This window comes from Notothenia coriiceps, unplaced genomic scaffold, assembly GCF_000735185.1.
Source record: "Notothenia coriiceps isolate Sejong01 unplaced genomic scaffold, NC01 NC01_scaffold00004483, whole genome shotgun sequence".
NCBI lineage: Eukaryota > Metazoa > Chordata > Actinopteri > Perciformes > Nototheniidae > Notothenia > Notothenia coriiceps.
In genome coordinates this window covers 320,871-336,086 of record NW_011337184.1, presented here as the reverse complement: position 1 = coordinate 336,086, position 15,216 = coordinate 320,871, and the positions used below count along the sequence as shown (strand labels likewise).

Here is a 15,216-nt window from a genome sequence, read left to right as displayed (position 1 = left end):
TTTCAAGTTCTTAATATTCTTATCAACATATGAGTGGACAAATATGCTTTATGCAAATGTTTGTTTATTATCATTGGAACAATTAATATTATATCTCCTGAATATTTTCAATACAACAACCTGGAACCTCTCTCTCTCTTACAGTCTCTCCCAACCCTGTCTACTTCTTGTCACTGAGCCAAGAAGGGCTATAGATGACTTTGTCCACATATCAGGNCCCTTTTAAAGATTTGCAGTGTGTGGGCTAGCGAACCCTCCTGTTCCTTTGGATGACAGCTTGCGCATCGACGCACTCCGTGAAGGTATTTCCTAGTTCGGTGTGGCATTTGTTTTTGTATAACCTTCTTGTGCAAGTGACCAATTTTGTCTTCTCTGTGAATTGTTTTTTCGCCCGTTCTTTTGGCCATTTTGAGATTTACATTTATAGCGCGAAAGTAAACCAGGAAGTGTTTTAGCACACCACGTGACGCATCTGAACGAAGTAACGTTGTCAGAAGGTACACCAGCCATGAGATCTTAAGTTTTCTTGGTTTAAGACCCTTTTTACTTTCACATTGGTTGCTTGACACAAGAAATTACCATATTGGGATCCGATGAATTGTTGCAAGGAGAGACGGAAGCTTTCCAACGATTCCATCTGATGACATGGGCAAACACGGTCGCGGTACTTTATGTTACGTTAGAATGGCTAACTTTGGGAATTAGGAGAATATTACAAGAAGCAAATAGACAAAACTATAGTAAATAAAACACTTAAAGTGTATTTGTACAGTTTCCTTCAAAAGCCGAAAGAAAACATATTATGAATCAAATAGGCACAAACATCTCAATATCTTACCAGTGCAGAAAACGTGTTTTTGCCTGCCGTGTCTCGCCTTTAACAAACAATTTTATGCGGCTCGTAATCGCTGACAGCCGTCCCGCCGGGCACGCCTGTTTCTTCTGTTTTTTAAGCGGCTCCCTCCCCCTTTGGCAGCACCCCCTGAGCAAAAGATTTCACGGCTATGCTTCGCCTCTTTCTATTGGACTAGCACTCTACCACATACTTAGTAGGCAAAAAGGGAGGGACATTACAGACACATCTCTAAGGCCCCAATTTCACGGAGACGACCGAAAATGAACCGAATTTCGATATCAAAAACAAGTCTTCCATCCGCATGGCTCAACAAACGTGCCGTCACATTGAAAACGCTCGAACCCACTGAGACGCTGTTAGTACTACATTATGCCGGGCTGTAATGCGTGTACTTTCCGCCAAAAATAACACCAAAAGCAGCAAGAAGACCTCCAAGCATGGTATGGCCCTTCTGTTTTTCGACGGTTTCAAATGTCCGTAAAGTTAAATCTTTCCGACAAAATTTGAAAAAAGTGCCGGTCAAGTCCTTTCTTTTGTTATTTATTGAGCTTTAAAACAAATTGATAACGACTATATAATTAATATAAGAATAATAACGGAGAGAGTCTCTCTTTCCCTCACCTCTCCTGACAGCCGTCATATCCGTCTCCATTTTGCAGCTGGCTGATCAGTAAGGAGTAACCCGACAGTAAAAATAAACATATTTATAACTAGTTTAGGTAGTTTGAGAGGTAATTAAAATAGCTAAGGGTGATGATCTAACTTGAAGTGTGTGTTTTGCTCCGCTCACCGCTCAATCTCAGCGGGCGGAGCTGCAGGTGATCATGCAGAGCTGCGTGTCTCCGTCAGCAGCAGCTGATCTCTGATCTCTCTCTTCGGTCAGATTAAACTTCACTCGCGTTTATGTCCATATCGATCAAATCTAGCTGGAGGCTCCTGCTGGGTGCACTGTCCTGCGAGATACCGGGACGTGGGACGTGGCTCGAAACACTCGGTTGTTGTTGTTGTTGTTGTTGGCGAAACACATCAGCAATGATGCGGGTGACACAGGGGTGAGCAGGAGAGGCAGGGCTATGGCGTATAGGGCATACACACGGAGCCGTTTGGCCCCCCAGAGCGTTCCGTCCACAGATCTACCCACTTTGGGGCCCGTTATCGTTTGAGGGCCCCGTTTCCGCGGTTCCGTTACGGCCTCGTGTGAAGGAACCGTCCATACGATAGAGAACTGTACCGGATAACACCCGTTCGGTCCCCGTGTAAACAACGCCTAAGCTGTTGAGCAATCACAACAGAGCCGGCCAGCTAACCAATCAGAGCAGACTGGGCTCTGGTTTCAGACAGAGGGTGAAAAGAGGTGCTGCAGGACAGGCAGTATGAGAAAAATAATGAGCTTTCTGAACATTGAAGCGAAAACGAGCATAGGGCCCCTTTAAAATTCCAAAGGAACAAATGCGGATGTAAACATCATCAAAAGTACATCTCTCCTAAACACCGCTTTTTGTTTTTTTGTAAAAACTCAACTTGATTAGCACGTCAACAACAAATCAAATGTATTAGAAATAAGAAGGGAAGTAGTGCTTTCAATTGATTGACAACTCAATAAACAAAGAGTTAAATAGAGCAATGTAATTGATTAATGGTATGTGGCTGCAACTATTGTTTGTTCAAGTAAAAATCTGACTCATTAACTAGGCTTTTCCCTCAAAAATTACAATAGAAAGAATATTCTTTGTTATAGATTAAATGTTTATCTTTTCATTTAGTCATTGGTCAAATAAAACATGTGATTTAGGACTCTTAGAAATTACATTGTCAGTTGATTTCTGACATCTTACAGACTAGGGCGGAAAGAAGTAGTTGGATGATTGAGAAATATTTGGTATAACTACTTATACCAATATCAATAAAGTGTATGAGGTCATGAAAGGCAATAACACCAAACTATTGGAGGCCCTGGTTCTGACTTTTTAATTGTGAGGGTTTTCCTGTCTCATGAGATGGAACATAAATAAATCATTTGAAGTGTTTCTCAGAAGGGAGCATGTCCTGCTTTTCTGGCGAGATAGGGAGCTAATTATGTTTGGGTTTTCTAAGGTCGGTCAGGCAAAGAAAGCTTTAAAAAGCTGTGATTTGCATTTTTCTAAAGTTTCTGACATTTTATAGACTAAACAACTATCCAAAAATTTAAATTAATTCTGCAGATTCAGGTAAAGTAGCCTAGTTGAGGCCCTAGTTGGACACCATTACAAATATAGACATGTATTTAATCAGTATAAAAGAAAATGTTGCTAATATTTATTACGTCAAAGTAAGATGCTACCAAGACAGTATCATCCTTTGTTGGCTCAGCTTTCAGAAAATATGTTGTTATTGAGAGTGCTCTGATGTTTTTTTCCTGAAATCCTGTTTCTCCTGCAGAGTTGTTCTTCTTGTTTTCAGCGCTTATCCTGTCCACTATCTCTGACAGTGTCCACCAACACATGCTGCCCTCTCTGACCTGAACCTGCCTGAGCACATTCATCAGACATCGCTGAGGAGGAATCTGTCCAACTTCAGGATGCGTATTGCCTCCAATCTTCTTCCATCTTTAAAACAGCTTGCTGCTGTCAGCACATTTCTGTCCCCCCCCCCCACCCCCCCCACCTCCCCTGTCCCCCTCAACCCCTGCTGAAGCATGGAATCTGCCTTTTATTCTGCCCTGACAATATTCTGCTCCACCTGACAACTTCAGTTAGATGCCTCTCCACCTCCGCGCTGCCCAGCAGCCATAGAGACAATACCGAGATGCTCTTTTTCCCAGAAAATCACCTCCTTAGCAAAATCTTTCCAGCAGCACTGACAACTAAATGCAGACTTTTTCCCAGGCTGCCAACAGTCTCAGTGTTTCAGCTCAATAACGTCATGCACCTGCAATGTGCTCACTCTTTCCAAACTCAGGCTGATTACTTTATTTGCAATAGGCTAAAAACTTAGTGTAAGAACCATTTAGGTGTGTCATTATGTATAAATGTTTATGTTGGTAAGACAGTTGTGGTATTTAGTAACAATTAATTACAATTATAGCGTTTTGTGCAATTTTGTATGCATCTATGTTCCTTGGCCATAAATGGTAATGGAGTTTCTCTCCCACACTCATTGTGCTAAATCAGTATTTTTACTTTTTTCGCTTTGAGTACATTTTAATGATAATACTTGCTTACTTTTAATTGTAATGAATATTTTAGTGTTTGCCATAGGCTTCATTTATACTGGGGATGCTGGGGACACTTTTGGAAGTGGCCAATTGTGTCCCCAGCACTTTGCATTAGGATCATTTGTTTAAATGTTCTGAAAATAGCGTGCACAAAGCATTGTACACTTTGAGAAAGCTTTATTTACACAAGAGAACATGTGCAATCTGGAGGAGTATTCACACTTTTTGGGTGTATTTCTGGTAACCCAAGTGGTGCAGTTTGCACCTGCTACACGTTTAATATTATGAATAACTGAATGGAGAATAGTAAAGCAATTGTTGCTCCCGCTTTGCAGCAGCCTAGCATAGTTACTGTACTAGTTTAAAAAAGCATTGCAAGCATATGGATGTACACATGTATTGTTTGCGGGGGCGCTTAATGCAGTAGTGTTTTTTTTTTAAAAATTGGAATAAAGTGTCCCCACCACTTTTTCTAACAAAGTGACGCCCATGATATTTGCACTTTTACTCAAGTAAAGGATCTGAGTACTTTTTCCAACACTGCCCGAGTGTCCCACAAACTCCTTACCTTGATCCTGGGCATGGTGACGGTGGGGGGTCTTGCCTTGGCCACGAAGCTGTGTGAAGAGCCCCTCTCCACCAGGTGTCGGGTGTAGGGCATGTACATGCGGCCATTGGGTCCAAACACAAAGTCCTCCCGCAGAGCATCCACTAACATTATAACCACCCTCTTAAACAGGGGCTGTGGGAGGCGGGATGAGTTGGGAGAACTTCCTGTAATAAAAAATGAAGTTTAAGAGTTTTGAAAGATGACCAACACACATGCACACACGCAGGTGAGTGTGTGTGAGCTCACCTGTCAGCGGCTCCACGGGCAGGTCTGACAGCTTGTTCTTGGATGAGACGGAAGACTTGAGAGGGACGGGGAAAAAACCCCGCAGAAAGAGGGCCACGCCAATCCCCTCAAGTATTAAAATGAACGAGGCAAACACGGACGAGCGAACTTTCATGTTGCTGTTTGACGGACACTTAAAGGGACGGGTTTGTTTGTAAAGATGCTAGCTAGCAAACATGACGCTTTCCACACACTTTACCCAAATATAGGTGAAGATAGAAAGCCATAACATCCCATTTTAAGATGGAAGTACTTTGAAACAACGTATTACAAAGCCACCTAATTCGGTTTTTAATAAACGGACTTTAGATTATATATTAATGGCTGAAATTAACAATAAAAACACTAATACCAGTTGGCGCTGTAGCCGTTCATAGTCGCTTCCGCATTGATAGCATGGAACTACGGGTAACACGTAGGGTCAAACAAGATCGAAACGCCTTTTTCTAAAGAACAATTTAGATGTATGTTAACCTGTTCCACTCCTTCGTGTGGTCCATACAGAGAGTTCACTATTGTGTATGGGTGCCTTCTATACACACATAACACGTAAAAAAAAATGGTCCTTATGTATTTATATTATTATTGTGAATTCATTATCCACTAACCCAGAGTGTGATTTTGGTCTCACTGGAAAGGATTTTTTTAGGCTTAATGTGTCAGTACTGGTCAGTACCCAACTCTCAAGAATTAACCTTCATAAACCTCACATCGGACGTTTAATTCTCCAACACACAATATCAATATAATAATAATATCTGTTCTTGTACATATCATATTCTATTTACATATAGACTTTGTGCACTACTTTTTATTTTGTATTTTATTATATATGTTGCATTGTTGGAGGAGCTCAGGTCAGAAGAATTTCATTGCTATTTCTACACTGTAGCTTTGTGCATATGAGAATTATAGAACCTTTTAAATGCAAACCCTTAGATAAAAATAAAATAAAATGAGATATTTCCTCCAGTTTTGACAATTTATTTAAAACACTTTATTCACAAATTAATCATGACTGGCTAAGTAAGTACACACCAAATCCATCACACAGCATTAATTAAGTCAATTAATGATATGTTTTCACTTTATATTGCGCTTCCATCTTCTCTTCTTCTCACTACATTTCCCGATTCAGCTTTTTAGCTTCTTTCCTCATCTCCTCACACAAAAAGACTTCAGAGAATAAAAGTGAACAGATTAGTAATTCATCATTACATTCATTCTGATTTAAACATTAAATACATTGATATTTACCTTTTGCACGAGATCTTGAGCTTCATACTGCCCTCTCATCTCCTCTCCTCTCTCTAAAAACAAAAAGGAAAAATATGTACTGTAGGTCTTCAAATAACTTGTAAACAGATGAGCTGAACTTCCTGAAATCTGGTAATAATATTAGATAACTTGGTTCTTACCTTTTTTGCATGAAAGGTCACACTTAATTCTGCCTCCCACCTCCTCTCCTCTCTATAAGCAAATGTCAAATTACATTAAATAGTTAAAAAGTTTAAGAATAAACACATTACCCTGAAATGTGGAAATAACATTTAACAATTTCATTTATATCTTTTTACTGTGACGCACTGCTCCCCCCACCTGGGTCCTCTTCTTCATCAGAAGCCGGATGCTCTTCTTCACAGGGACGTTCCCTACCGGCTGAGCCTCCCAGGGTGCAGCAGGTTCAAGAGGCTCACGGGGGGTCTGGAGAGAGGAGCTGCTCCTCTGCGGCCTTCTGAGGGTGATCCTGGTCGGATGAGCTGTCGGCACAAGAGACCAGAAGTTAGAGGAAGAGCGAGAGGAGGAGGAGCTAGAAAAAGACAGAGAGAAGGAGCGAGAGGAGGAGCTAGAGGAAAAGCGTGAGGAGGAACGAGAGTAGGAGCGAGAGGAGGAGCAAGAAGAAAAGCGAGAGGAAGAGCACAGAGACGTGCCAGAGTCAAGAAGGGAGCCATGAGGTGACCTGAAGAGCCAAAGTGAGACTTACCTGGATCTTCAGCGACTCTCTCGCTCCACCTGCTGCCAGACTGCTCCCTCCTCTTCATCAGAAGCCTCAGGTTCTTCATCCTCTTCCGCTCAGGGATGGGGCCAGCTGGGGGGCCATGGTGGGAGCCAGGGGAGGAGCGGCAGATGGCCCTAAAGGGGGAACAAGGAGAAGAGTTATGTTCAGGGGCAGGTTCAGCTGGGGAGCCAGGCGGAGCTGGGACGGGCGGGGTCTGGCAGGATGACAGTTGTCCACTTGTAGTGCCGGTCCATCTGAAGATGAAAATAAAAACAACAGTCAGACCACTTCTCCACATCATGTTAACTATAGTATTATACCATAATGACTCTAATCACATGTTGAATCAAAAGGATCAGTATCACAATGCAAGTGGGGTGATTACAGATGAAGCTTGAGAAAAACTTGAAAATCGTTGAGGTATACTAAAATACATTTATATTGTGCAATTTTCCAAACTCACATTGGTTTATCATACAGCATCTCTGTGTAGTATGTGTATTCACTCTCTGTCCTAAACGTCTTGTTGGAGCTCCTGCCACCCCCCCCTCCCTGTGAGCCCAGTGGCCGTCTGCGAGACACACAGACTCACAGCCTCGCCGCGTCCCGCTGTCTCAGGCTGAGAAATCGGCGGAGCTGCAGCTGAGAAAAGATTGAGTGTGTGTGTGTGAGGAAGTCCGGATTGGTCCATTTGGACCATTCCGCGGACTTAATGTAACGGATCAATCCGCGGAGCCGTTAAGTTACTGTACCCATGAAGAAAAAGAGAAATCTCCAACGAGGCATTCTGGGGCAGCATAGACAGGTCTTTTCTCTCAGCCTTCTTACAATGCAGACTCTGCTTTCTCTTGCCTCTGCTTACTTTTTTATCCTGTTTTTCTATTATTTTTCAAAAAGATTCGAGCAGCGGCTCCTGTACATTAACTTATCACTGGGACAGTTATTCTTCGTAAATAGACGGAGGGTTTCAGCCATATTTCAATATTTTTACGACGACCTCAGTCTTACAGTGGCGTGGCCTAGCAACAGCCTGGTACAGCATGCTATTTAGCTTCAGCTAGTTGGCAGCAAAATGCCTCCGTTTTCTACAGATGACTTCCAAAAACTTCTACAGAAGATGGCTGTGTTGGAAATGAAAATGCAACGGTTGGAAGTTAACATGGAAGTGAATGGACTAGGTTGGAATGACACCACTTTACCAGTGTTGCAAAAGAATGGACAAAGGCATGCTAACTCAAAGCTAGTTAGCAGCTACAAGGATTCCAAGGAACAGGAGGGCAGTGTACTGGGTAATAAACCAGATGATGATTCTGATGACCTGGATAACCTGCCCTCTTCACACAGCAGGGTAAGGACCAATAGCTACTCCAAAAGTAAAAGGCTAGAGGGAAAGCTAATGACTGGGCCTGAAACTCTGATTGTGGGTGACTGCTGTAAGAGATGTAAAAAGTCTGTGTAGTAAGAACAACACCAAAGTACTGTTTTCCCAAGGATATGGTCTCTGGCTTGGCTGAGAATATCTTGTATATTGGGGCTGAACATCAGACTGTAAAAAATGTGATACTGCACATTGGAACAAATGATGTTATGAAACAACAGTCAGAAGTGCTGAAAAAAGACTTTAAATGTTTGTTGGAATCTTTCAGCTCTCGAAATGCAGAGGTGTTCATCAGTGGCCCTCTACCGCCAGTCAGAAGAGGAGTGGCGAGATTCAGCAGACTGTTTGCACTGAAAACCTGGCTTTCAACTGTCTGTACTGACCATTCTGTCCATTTTATTGATAACTTTTTCTGGGACCGCAAACATCTTTTTAAGGCAAATGGAGTTTGCCTGAACAAGTCAGGAGTGAAATCTTTTATCTCTAACATATTCAACTGCCTGCATCATCACTCTGTTCCCTCTGCCAAGGACAAGCAACAACAGGAATCAAAACAAGAGAAAGACACAACACATCACTCAGAAAACCTTGAAAATCTATCACTGCACCCGCCTGAGGAATGTCTTGATTATGGAATGGAGGAGTCTCCACCGCCTTTCACCCCCCTTACACCTCTGAGGATACTCTTCCTTCACCCCACAGCTCTCTCTACTCTCCGTTCACCCTTTCCCCTTCGCCCACCTTCCTGGAGATCGCTGAACACATGAAGGAGATACAGAGGGTTGGCACCGATTCCTTCCTGGAGTTCAATGACCAAACTAAAGCGATGCGCAGGGTTGGCAGCATGTCCTTTACCCCCGCTCCTCAACGACGCCCATCAAAATCACCGAAGCAGAGACGCGCACCACCTCCCCCGTCTTCGTCACCGTGCCTACGTCAACCACCTCCTTCCCCTGGACGCGCACCAATACCCCCATCACCATGCCTACCACAATCATCCGGACCAAAACTTCCTCCCCCCCCTTCAAGACTGCTGTCTCCGAAGCCTGATAAGAATGTGTGTGTAAAAAACGCAAACACTGACTGATATATGCTGGGTCCAGGCTCAAGGGTGTATGGCACTCAAGTCTTTCCAGGACATGCCGGGGCCCTGCCTGCTAGTAGCTTTGCCAACATCTGTGTTGATAGGTAATAGATTAAGAGCGGTGAATCATCTTAGAAACAGGCAGTGGCGTTTTTATATGAACAAAAGTGGTGGGGCACAGAAAACTTAGATGTCTATATATACAGCTTCTACAGTGAGGTTCATGGCTGGTGAGGCACTGGGACTGACTCTAAAGGTTTACACATATAATATTTTGACCTAAATCAAAATATAATATTATTTTCAAAAGCTTTTTTTGTCTGATGCTTCAATTAATTTCAAACAGACAGTTCAACAAATGGATACCCAAAAAATGTAATTTTATCATTTATATATTGAATTGTTCTCTCTTAGTAAGATCCCATTTTCAATAAAATTGCGGTCTTACCTTGACTTGAAGATGAAGTCCATTTGGCTATCTGGACAAAAATCTCTATTACTTGTTTGTAAAAGTCCTCCTTATCTTCTTGTAGTTTCAAAAGTCTATCATAAATCTAATCGATAGATTTATGATTAGAAAAAATTATAAAAGTACGGTAGACATGTGGATATTATCCGGCTGAACAAAACGTGCATTTATCTAACAGGTACGTTTCCCACAGATCTTATTTTGAGCTATTTTCTAAAATCCTATGGAGAAATCTCATTGCTATTTGTGGAGGGAACCCATGCGCAGCTTACTTCCTGGTTTTGGGACGCATCTCTCTCCTCCTCTTCACACACCACACTTTTCGCGGCACACGTACTTACAGCCAATCAGCTCTGAATGATGTGAGATGACGTATGGTGGGGATGGCAGCTCACTGCCCCTATGGTCATTATTTTTTTGCCACACANGTGTGTGTGTGTGTGAACATAGCTGATGTGTTTGTTCATATAGATTAGAGCCTCAAAGAGAAGCAGCATCAAACCGAGGGGGACTCTGGGTCTCTCCCCCCCTCTCCAGCTCCATCTCCATCTTTTTCTCCCCTCTTTTTTTGCCATCTCTCCATCCTCCCCTCATGCCAATCTCTCCCTAACCTCCTTTGTTCTCCGCTTGTCGGTCCATTCTTCTGCCCTGCTTAGTTTGGCCTGCTTCACTCCGCTTAAATCTATCTCCTTCCTCCCCCTCCTCCCCCTCCTCATCCTCCCGTGTATCTCCTCATCCATCCAAATCCGTCCTTCCCTTGCTTAGATTTTTCTTCGACTACTCTTCCTTCTTTCATCTCGCATTCCTTTTTCTGCATCTGTCCATCCTCATCCTTCATTCTGAGTGACCGCTGGTCCCCCAGGCGGTGAGCACTTCAGACTGGCAAAGCTCTATCTTTCTTCCATCACCCGCCACCTCCCCTTCCCTCCCTCCCCCCCTCCCGCACTCTCCATCTCTTTCACTCGCTCTTTCGCTGCTGGCAGCATTGGCAGCATGACAGTGCTTTCCCAGGGCAAGGCCTTATGTAAACAACCCCACAGCACCAAGCAGTGTGTGTGTGTGTGTGTGTGTGTGTGTGTGTGTGTGTGTGTGTGTGTGTGTGTACATGTGTGTGTGTACATGTGTGTGTGTACATGTGTGTGTGAGGGAGTGTTACATTTTTGACTGTGTGCTTGTGAATAGAAAAAACCAAAGAGAGGGAAAGAGTGCATTTGTGTGTTGCATCATGTGTCATCAGTGTGTGTAATGTGTGTGTGTGTGTGTGTGTGTGTGTGTGTGTGTGTGTGTGTGTGTGTGTGTCAGAAATGCCTTCATAGCTGTGGAGGTCACAGTCGCTTAAGTCGCTGATAAAGTACACTGATAAAGGTGGATCTCTCTGTACCCACCTTCTGAGAAAGTGAAGCACGCTCGCTCGTGTTTCCTTTCTTTTATTCCGCGGGCGCGTTCTGCCGATTGAAGATGATACGCCGCCTGCCGTTTGATTGGTTGACAAAGCTGTCTTTGATTGGCCCTCCCCCGGGCCCGTCCCAGCCACGCTCTCGGACGACCTTCAGGAAAAGTTTACCAAACTTTGCTTTGATTTCCCTCCCTCCTTTTCCCCTTCCCTTCCTCTTCCTCCCTCTCCTTGTCTCTTCCCTCCAGCCTCCCCCCCGGATTCCCCAAACAGTCGACAGGCTCTCCATGATAATGAACAGCAGCTCAATGTGAACAGCTGACAAAGCAATCATAAGGCTGCCATAGCGAGCGGTGCTTTATTGCAATCTTATCTCAATCAGCGACAATCAGACCGTCTCGCCCGAAATATTAGGGTCGCGCTGCCCTCCCACCGCACGGGACGCAGCAATCCCCAGAGTGCAGCTCCAGTCTGGAGTTAAATGTAACAACGCTGATGACAATTTACCATGCCGTTTGAAGATGGTGATTCAAAAACTCCTCAACGCTGAGTATGCTGCGCGGCTGGTGTACAATTCTTGATGAATTCATGCACATCATTAGAACTTTCTCCTGACAGGGAAGAGTATGTTGTTCAGAATGTACAACAGGAGAACAACACAGTCCCACGCACCCAAACACATCTCGGCGCCAATTTATTCTGCCAACGTCTTTTTCTGCTGGTGTGTCTCGCTATTTGAAACGCATGACTCTGCTCGTCTTTATAATGAGGCCAATTATTAAGGTGATTCTGACCTCCGCAGATACTTAAGAGAAACATTTGTGAACACGTCTCCTCCAACAAACTCCCCCTCTGTTTCTCCCTCCACGGCAACTTTGAGTGTTATTGACAGAAAAGGCTGAAAGACGCCTACTGGCATCTAAAGATAGCACGAGAAAACCCTGATGCTGCTTTGAAGTGCTAATTGATGCTATCGCAGTTAGAATCAGAGAGAAGTCCTCGGCTGCCGCCAATTTTGTTGTGGTTTATTTTCCAAGAGGAGTAATCTTGATGTAAGACTTTGATCTATGTGAACCTGGCCCTCTTTGCTTCTTTTTCAGCTCTGTGTTCTGACACAGCTTCTCGCCCAGAGCTTATTAACCTTACCCTTATTTACCTTACCCCTTATTATCTGACTTTATTGAAGCTTATAAACTACTTCCCTCTGTTGGATTCAATGTCAAAAACCTCGGTGTCCTCTAGCCTGGAGGAAATGAGAGCGATGTGTGTGTGTGTGTGTGTGTGTGTGTGTGTGTGTGTGTGTTTACAGTTCTGTTTCATCTGGTGTTGAGGGATGTATCTATAAATTCATTTTTGCTCTCAAAGTGAACCAGGTTGATGCATTTAACTTCAATATTTAAAAAGAAAAATCTTCCGGGGGAGCATGNATGTGTGTGTGTGTGTGTGTGTGTGTGTGTGTGAGGCTTTATGTGTATATTTTCCTGTGGTCCTTCATCAATTACCCATCTGTGAGCAATTGGATTTTTTCTCTATGTGTGTGTGTGTGTGTGTGTGCGTGTGCGTGTGCGTGTGTGTGTGCGTGTGTGTGTGTGCAGGTGTGTGTAGCGGTTGTGTGCTTTTGTACGCTCGTGTTCCTGCCTCAATTATATACCTGAGCAGAATTTGTGCCTGCACATGTCTGTGCCCCTACGTGTGTGGGTGCTTGAGAGCATGCAGCAGAGGATACGTGAAGAAGACCTATGTGCATAAATAACAGAGGGTGAGCATTAGCATCGGTGTGTATGTGTGTGTGAGTGTGTTTGTGTGTGTCAGCGAGCGGTGCAGAGTGGAGCAGAGGGCCGGCCCTGTCTGAGACTGGCAGGCAAAGTTATTCACGGATCACGGCAGACATATGGGCAGACTGGGACTCGCTGAAGACATGCCCTTACTGCTGGGACTGATACAATGAGATAAACAGATGTGGGGGAGGCCACACACACTCGCACGCACTGAGACATTTGACAGACACGCACCGAGACTTTCTGACAATCACGCACGCACAGAGACTTTTAAGAGGCACTTCGGAGAGCGCAGGAATACACAAATGGCGGCAAAAGACACGCTAACAAAAACACACTAGACGATACGCTCACAAAACCATGTGCACATCGACGCGCACACACACAAAACCCCAAAACCTGAACCCTGGTGAGCTGATAACTCAACAGGGAGCTCTTCATCAGAACGAGCACGCCCTTATCGCCTCCTGTTCCAGCTCAGTGGCTTCTGAACACTTTCCAACTGTAACCCCTCACTAACAACCCTATTTCTGCCCGCCGCCCCTGGGCACTCACTGTAGGTGCAACCGATACGCTTTCTTTCTCTCAATTCCTCCCCCCCTGCCTTTCCACTCTTCCCCCCGCCATCTCTTTTTGCTTCTTGTCTCCGTGCCAACTGTTGAATGGTCGGGGGGTGAAGGACGCAGCCAAAAGGAGCAAAAGGGGAGAGCAGGAGGAGGCGTGTGAGGGGTTGAGGCCGGGGGTTGGAGATCTGTGCGGAGGCTTCAATTCAATATGCCAGCTGTCCTGAGAAAAACACACACAGCACTGACTGGTGGAACATTTTCTCCCAGAACTAACATCTCAGATATCCAGCATCGCAGTGTAACCTGTCTGCAGGCGAATAGGAATGTAGAAGTCGCCATTTCATCTCCATTGAAATGAGAGGGGACATTTACATGCGGCAAAACAAGATAGGTAGTAAAATAATCCTTGAACTGATGGAAAGGTTTGATAGTATGCATGACTGTTGCCACTGATGTTAAAAGGAGTGTTGTAAAGAGAGGTGACTTAGTTAAGTTACATAAACTAAAATATGCGTTGTGTTTCAGGTGTTATCAAACAAAGCTTTCCCTCCAAATTCCCAAGCTGAAGTGACTCACCAGTGTCACTTATTCAGTCTGTTTAGCATCAGAGCTTCATCAAACCTCACCAGGGACTACAATTACCATTGTAAGCTCAGCCATTAAATAACTCACTTGGTATAAGCTTGGTAAAAAACGATGAAAACCACAGGAAATAAATCATGCTGCTATTAATCTGATGCACTTAGGATGTTAAATATAAACCAGTAGAAAACTACTTTACTATTTTAATTGAACAGACTGTTTAAACAGGAAACAAATTGAATTGAAAGAATCCAAAACTGACTTAAAGCAGCACGTTGAAACTTTTACATTTCTGTTTGTGAACGCAATTAACAAACACAACATTTTATATGGATAAGCCATCTCTTAAAAGGCTAGCAGCATGTTTTTGAACTTTAGACAGGTCCATCTACACCTGGCAATAATGAGAATAAGAATATTCCCATGTATTTGGGAGGCGTGTGGTGCAGTGGACTAGTGCGTTGGTGTTCGGATCAGGGGAGCACGGGTTCAAACCCCACTGTAGTCAGCATGTCGTTGTAGGGGTGGGCGATATGACGATATATATCGCCGTGACGATATTAGGTCTCCACGATATGCTTTTTCAGAGATATCGTATCTATCGTGATAAAAAAATAAAAAAAGATTGAAAAAAAGTAGGGGTGCACCGAATAGGAAATTCTTGGCCGAAACCGATACCGAAAATAGGAAACAGTTGGCCGAAAACCGAAAGCCGAAAGGCCGAAAATGATTAATAGAAATATATATATATAATGTATACAGTTTTTACCAATGTTGTTCAGCTACCTGATTATGGAAAAAGACATGATTATGGCAAAACTTAACTTAAATAATAATCACTAGTATGGGTCCATAAAACATTTATTCAGCACTTTTGAATGCATACAGTACATTAATTCCAAGTCAAGTCCATTTTCTTTTCTCTGTAGGATAACTACAACAAAGTGCATTCAGAACAAAGCCAAGGTGTTTTAAAACTGCATAAACATCTAGGCCAGTAGGCCTACAACAAAATTAGTGTAA

At 43.6% G+C, this 15,216-nt stretch overlaps 1 protein-coding gene and 1 long non-coding RNA gene across 2 annotated transcripts; both read right to left on the bottom strand.

Moving 5' to 3' along the window:
• Positions 1 to 3,291: 3,291 nt before the first annotated feature.
• LOC104942323 (GPI ethanolamine phosphate transferase 2-like) lies at positions 3,292 to 5,326 on the bottom strand. Its single transcript, XM_010767527.1, has 3 exons — positions 4,906 to 5,326; positions 4,618 to 4,823; positions 3,292 to 3,363 (listed from the first exon to the last, which is right to left on the bottom strand). The coding sequence occupies exons 1-3, from the start codon at positions 5,057 to 5,059 to the stop codon at positions 3,292 to 3,294; spliced, it is 432 nt and encodes a 143-aa protein (XP_010765829.1). The 5' UTR covers positions 5,060 to 5,326.
• Positions 5,327 to 6,005: 679 nt separating this feature from the next.
• On the bottom strand, positions 6,006 to 6,416 carry LOC104942310 (uncharacterized). The gene is made up of 3 exons (XR_797997.1): positions 6,363 to 6,416; positions 6,202 to 6,254; positions 6,006 to 6,120 (listed from the first exon to the last, which is right to left on the bottom strand). It is a non-coding gene; the product is annotated as an uncharacterized lncRNA (long non-coding RNA).
• Between the last annotated feature and the right edge of the window lie 8,800 nt (positions 6,417 to 15,216).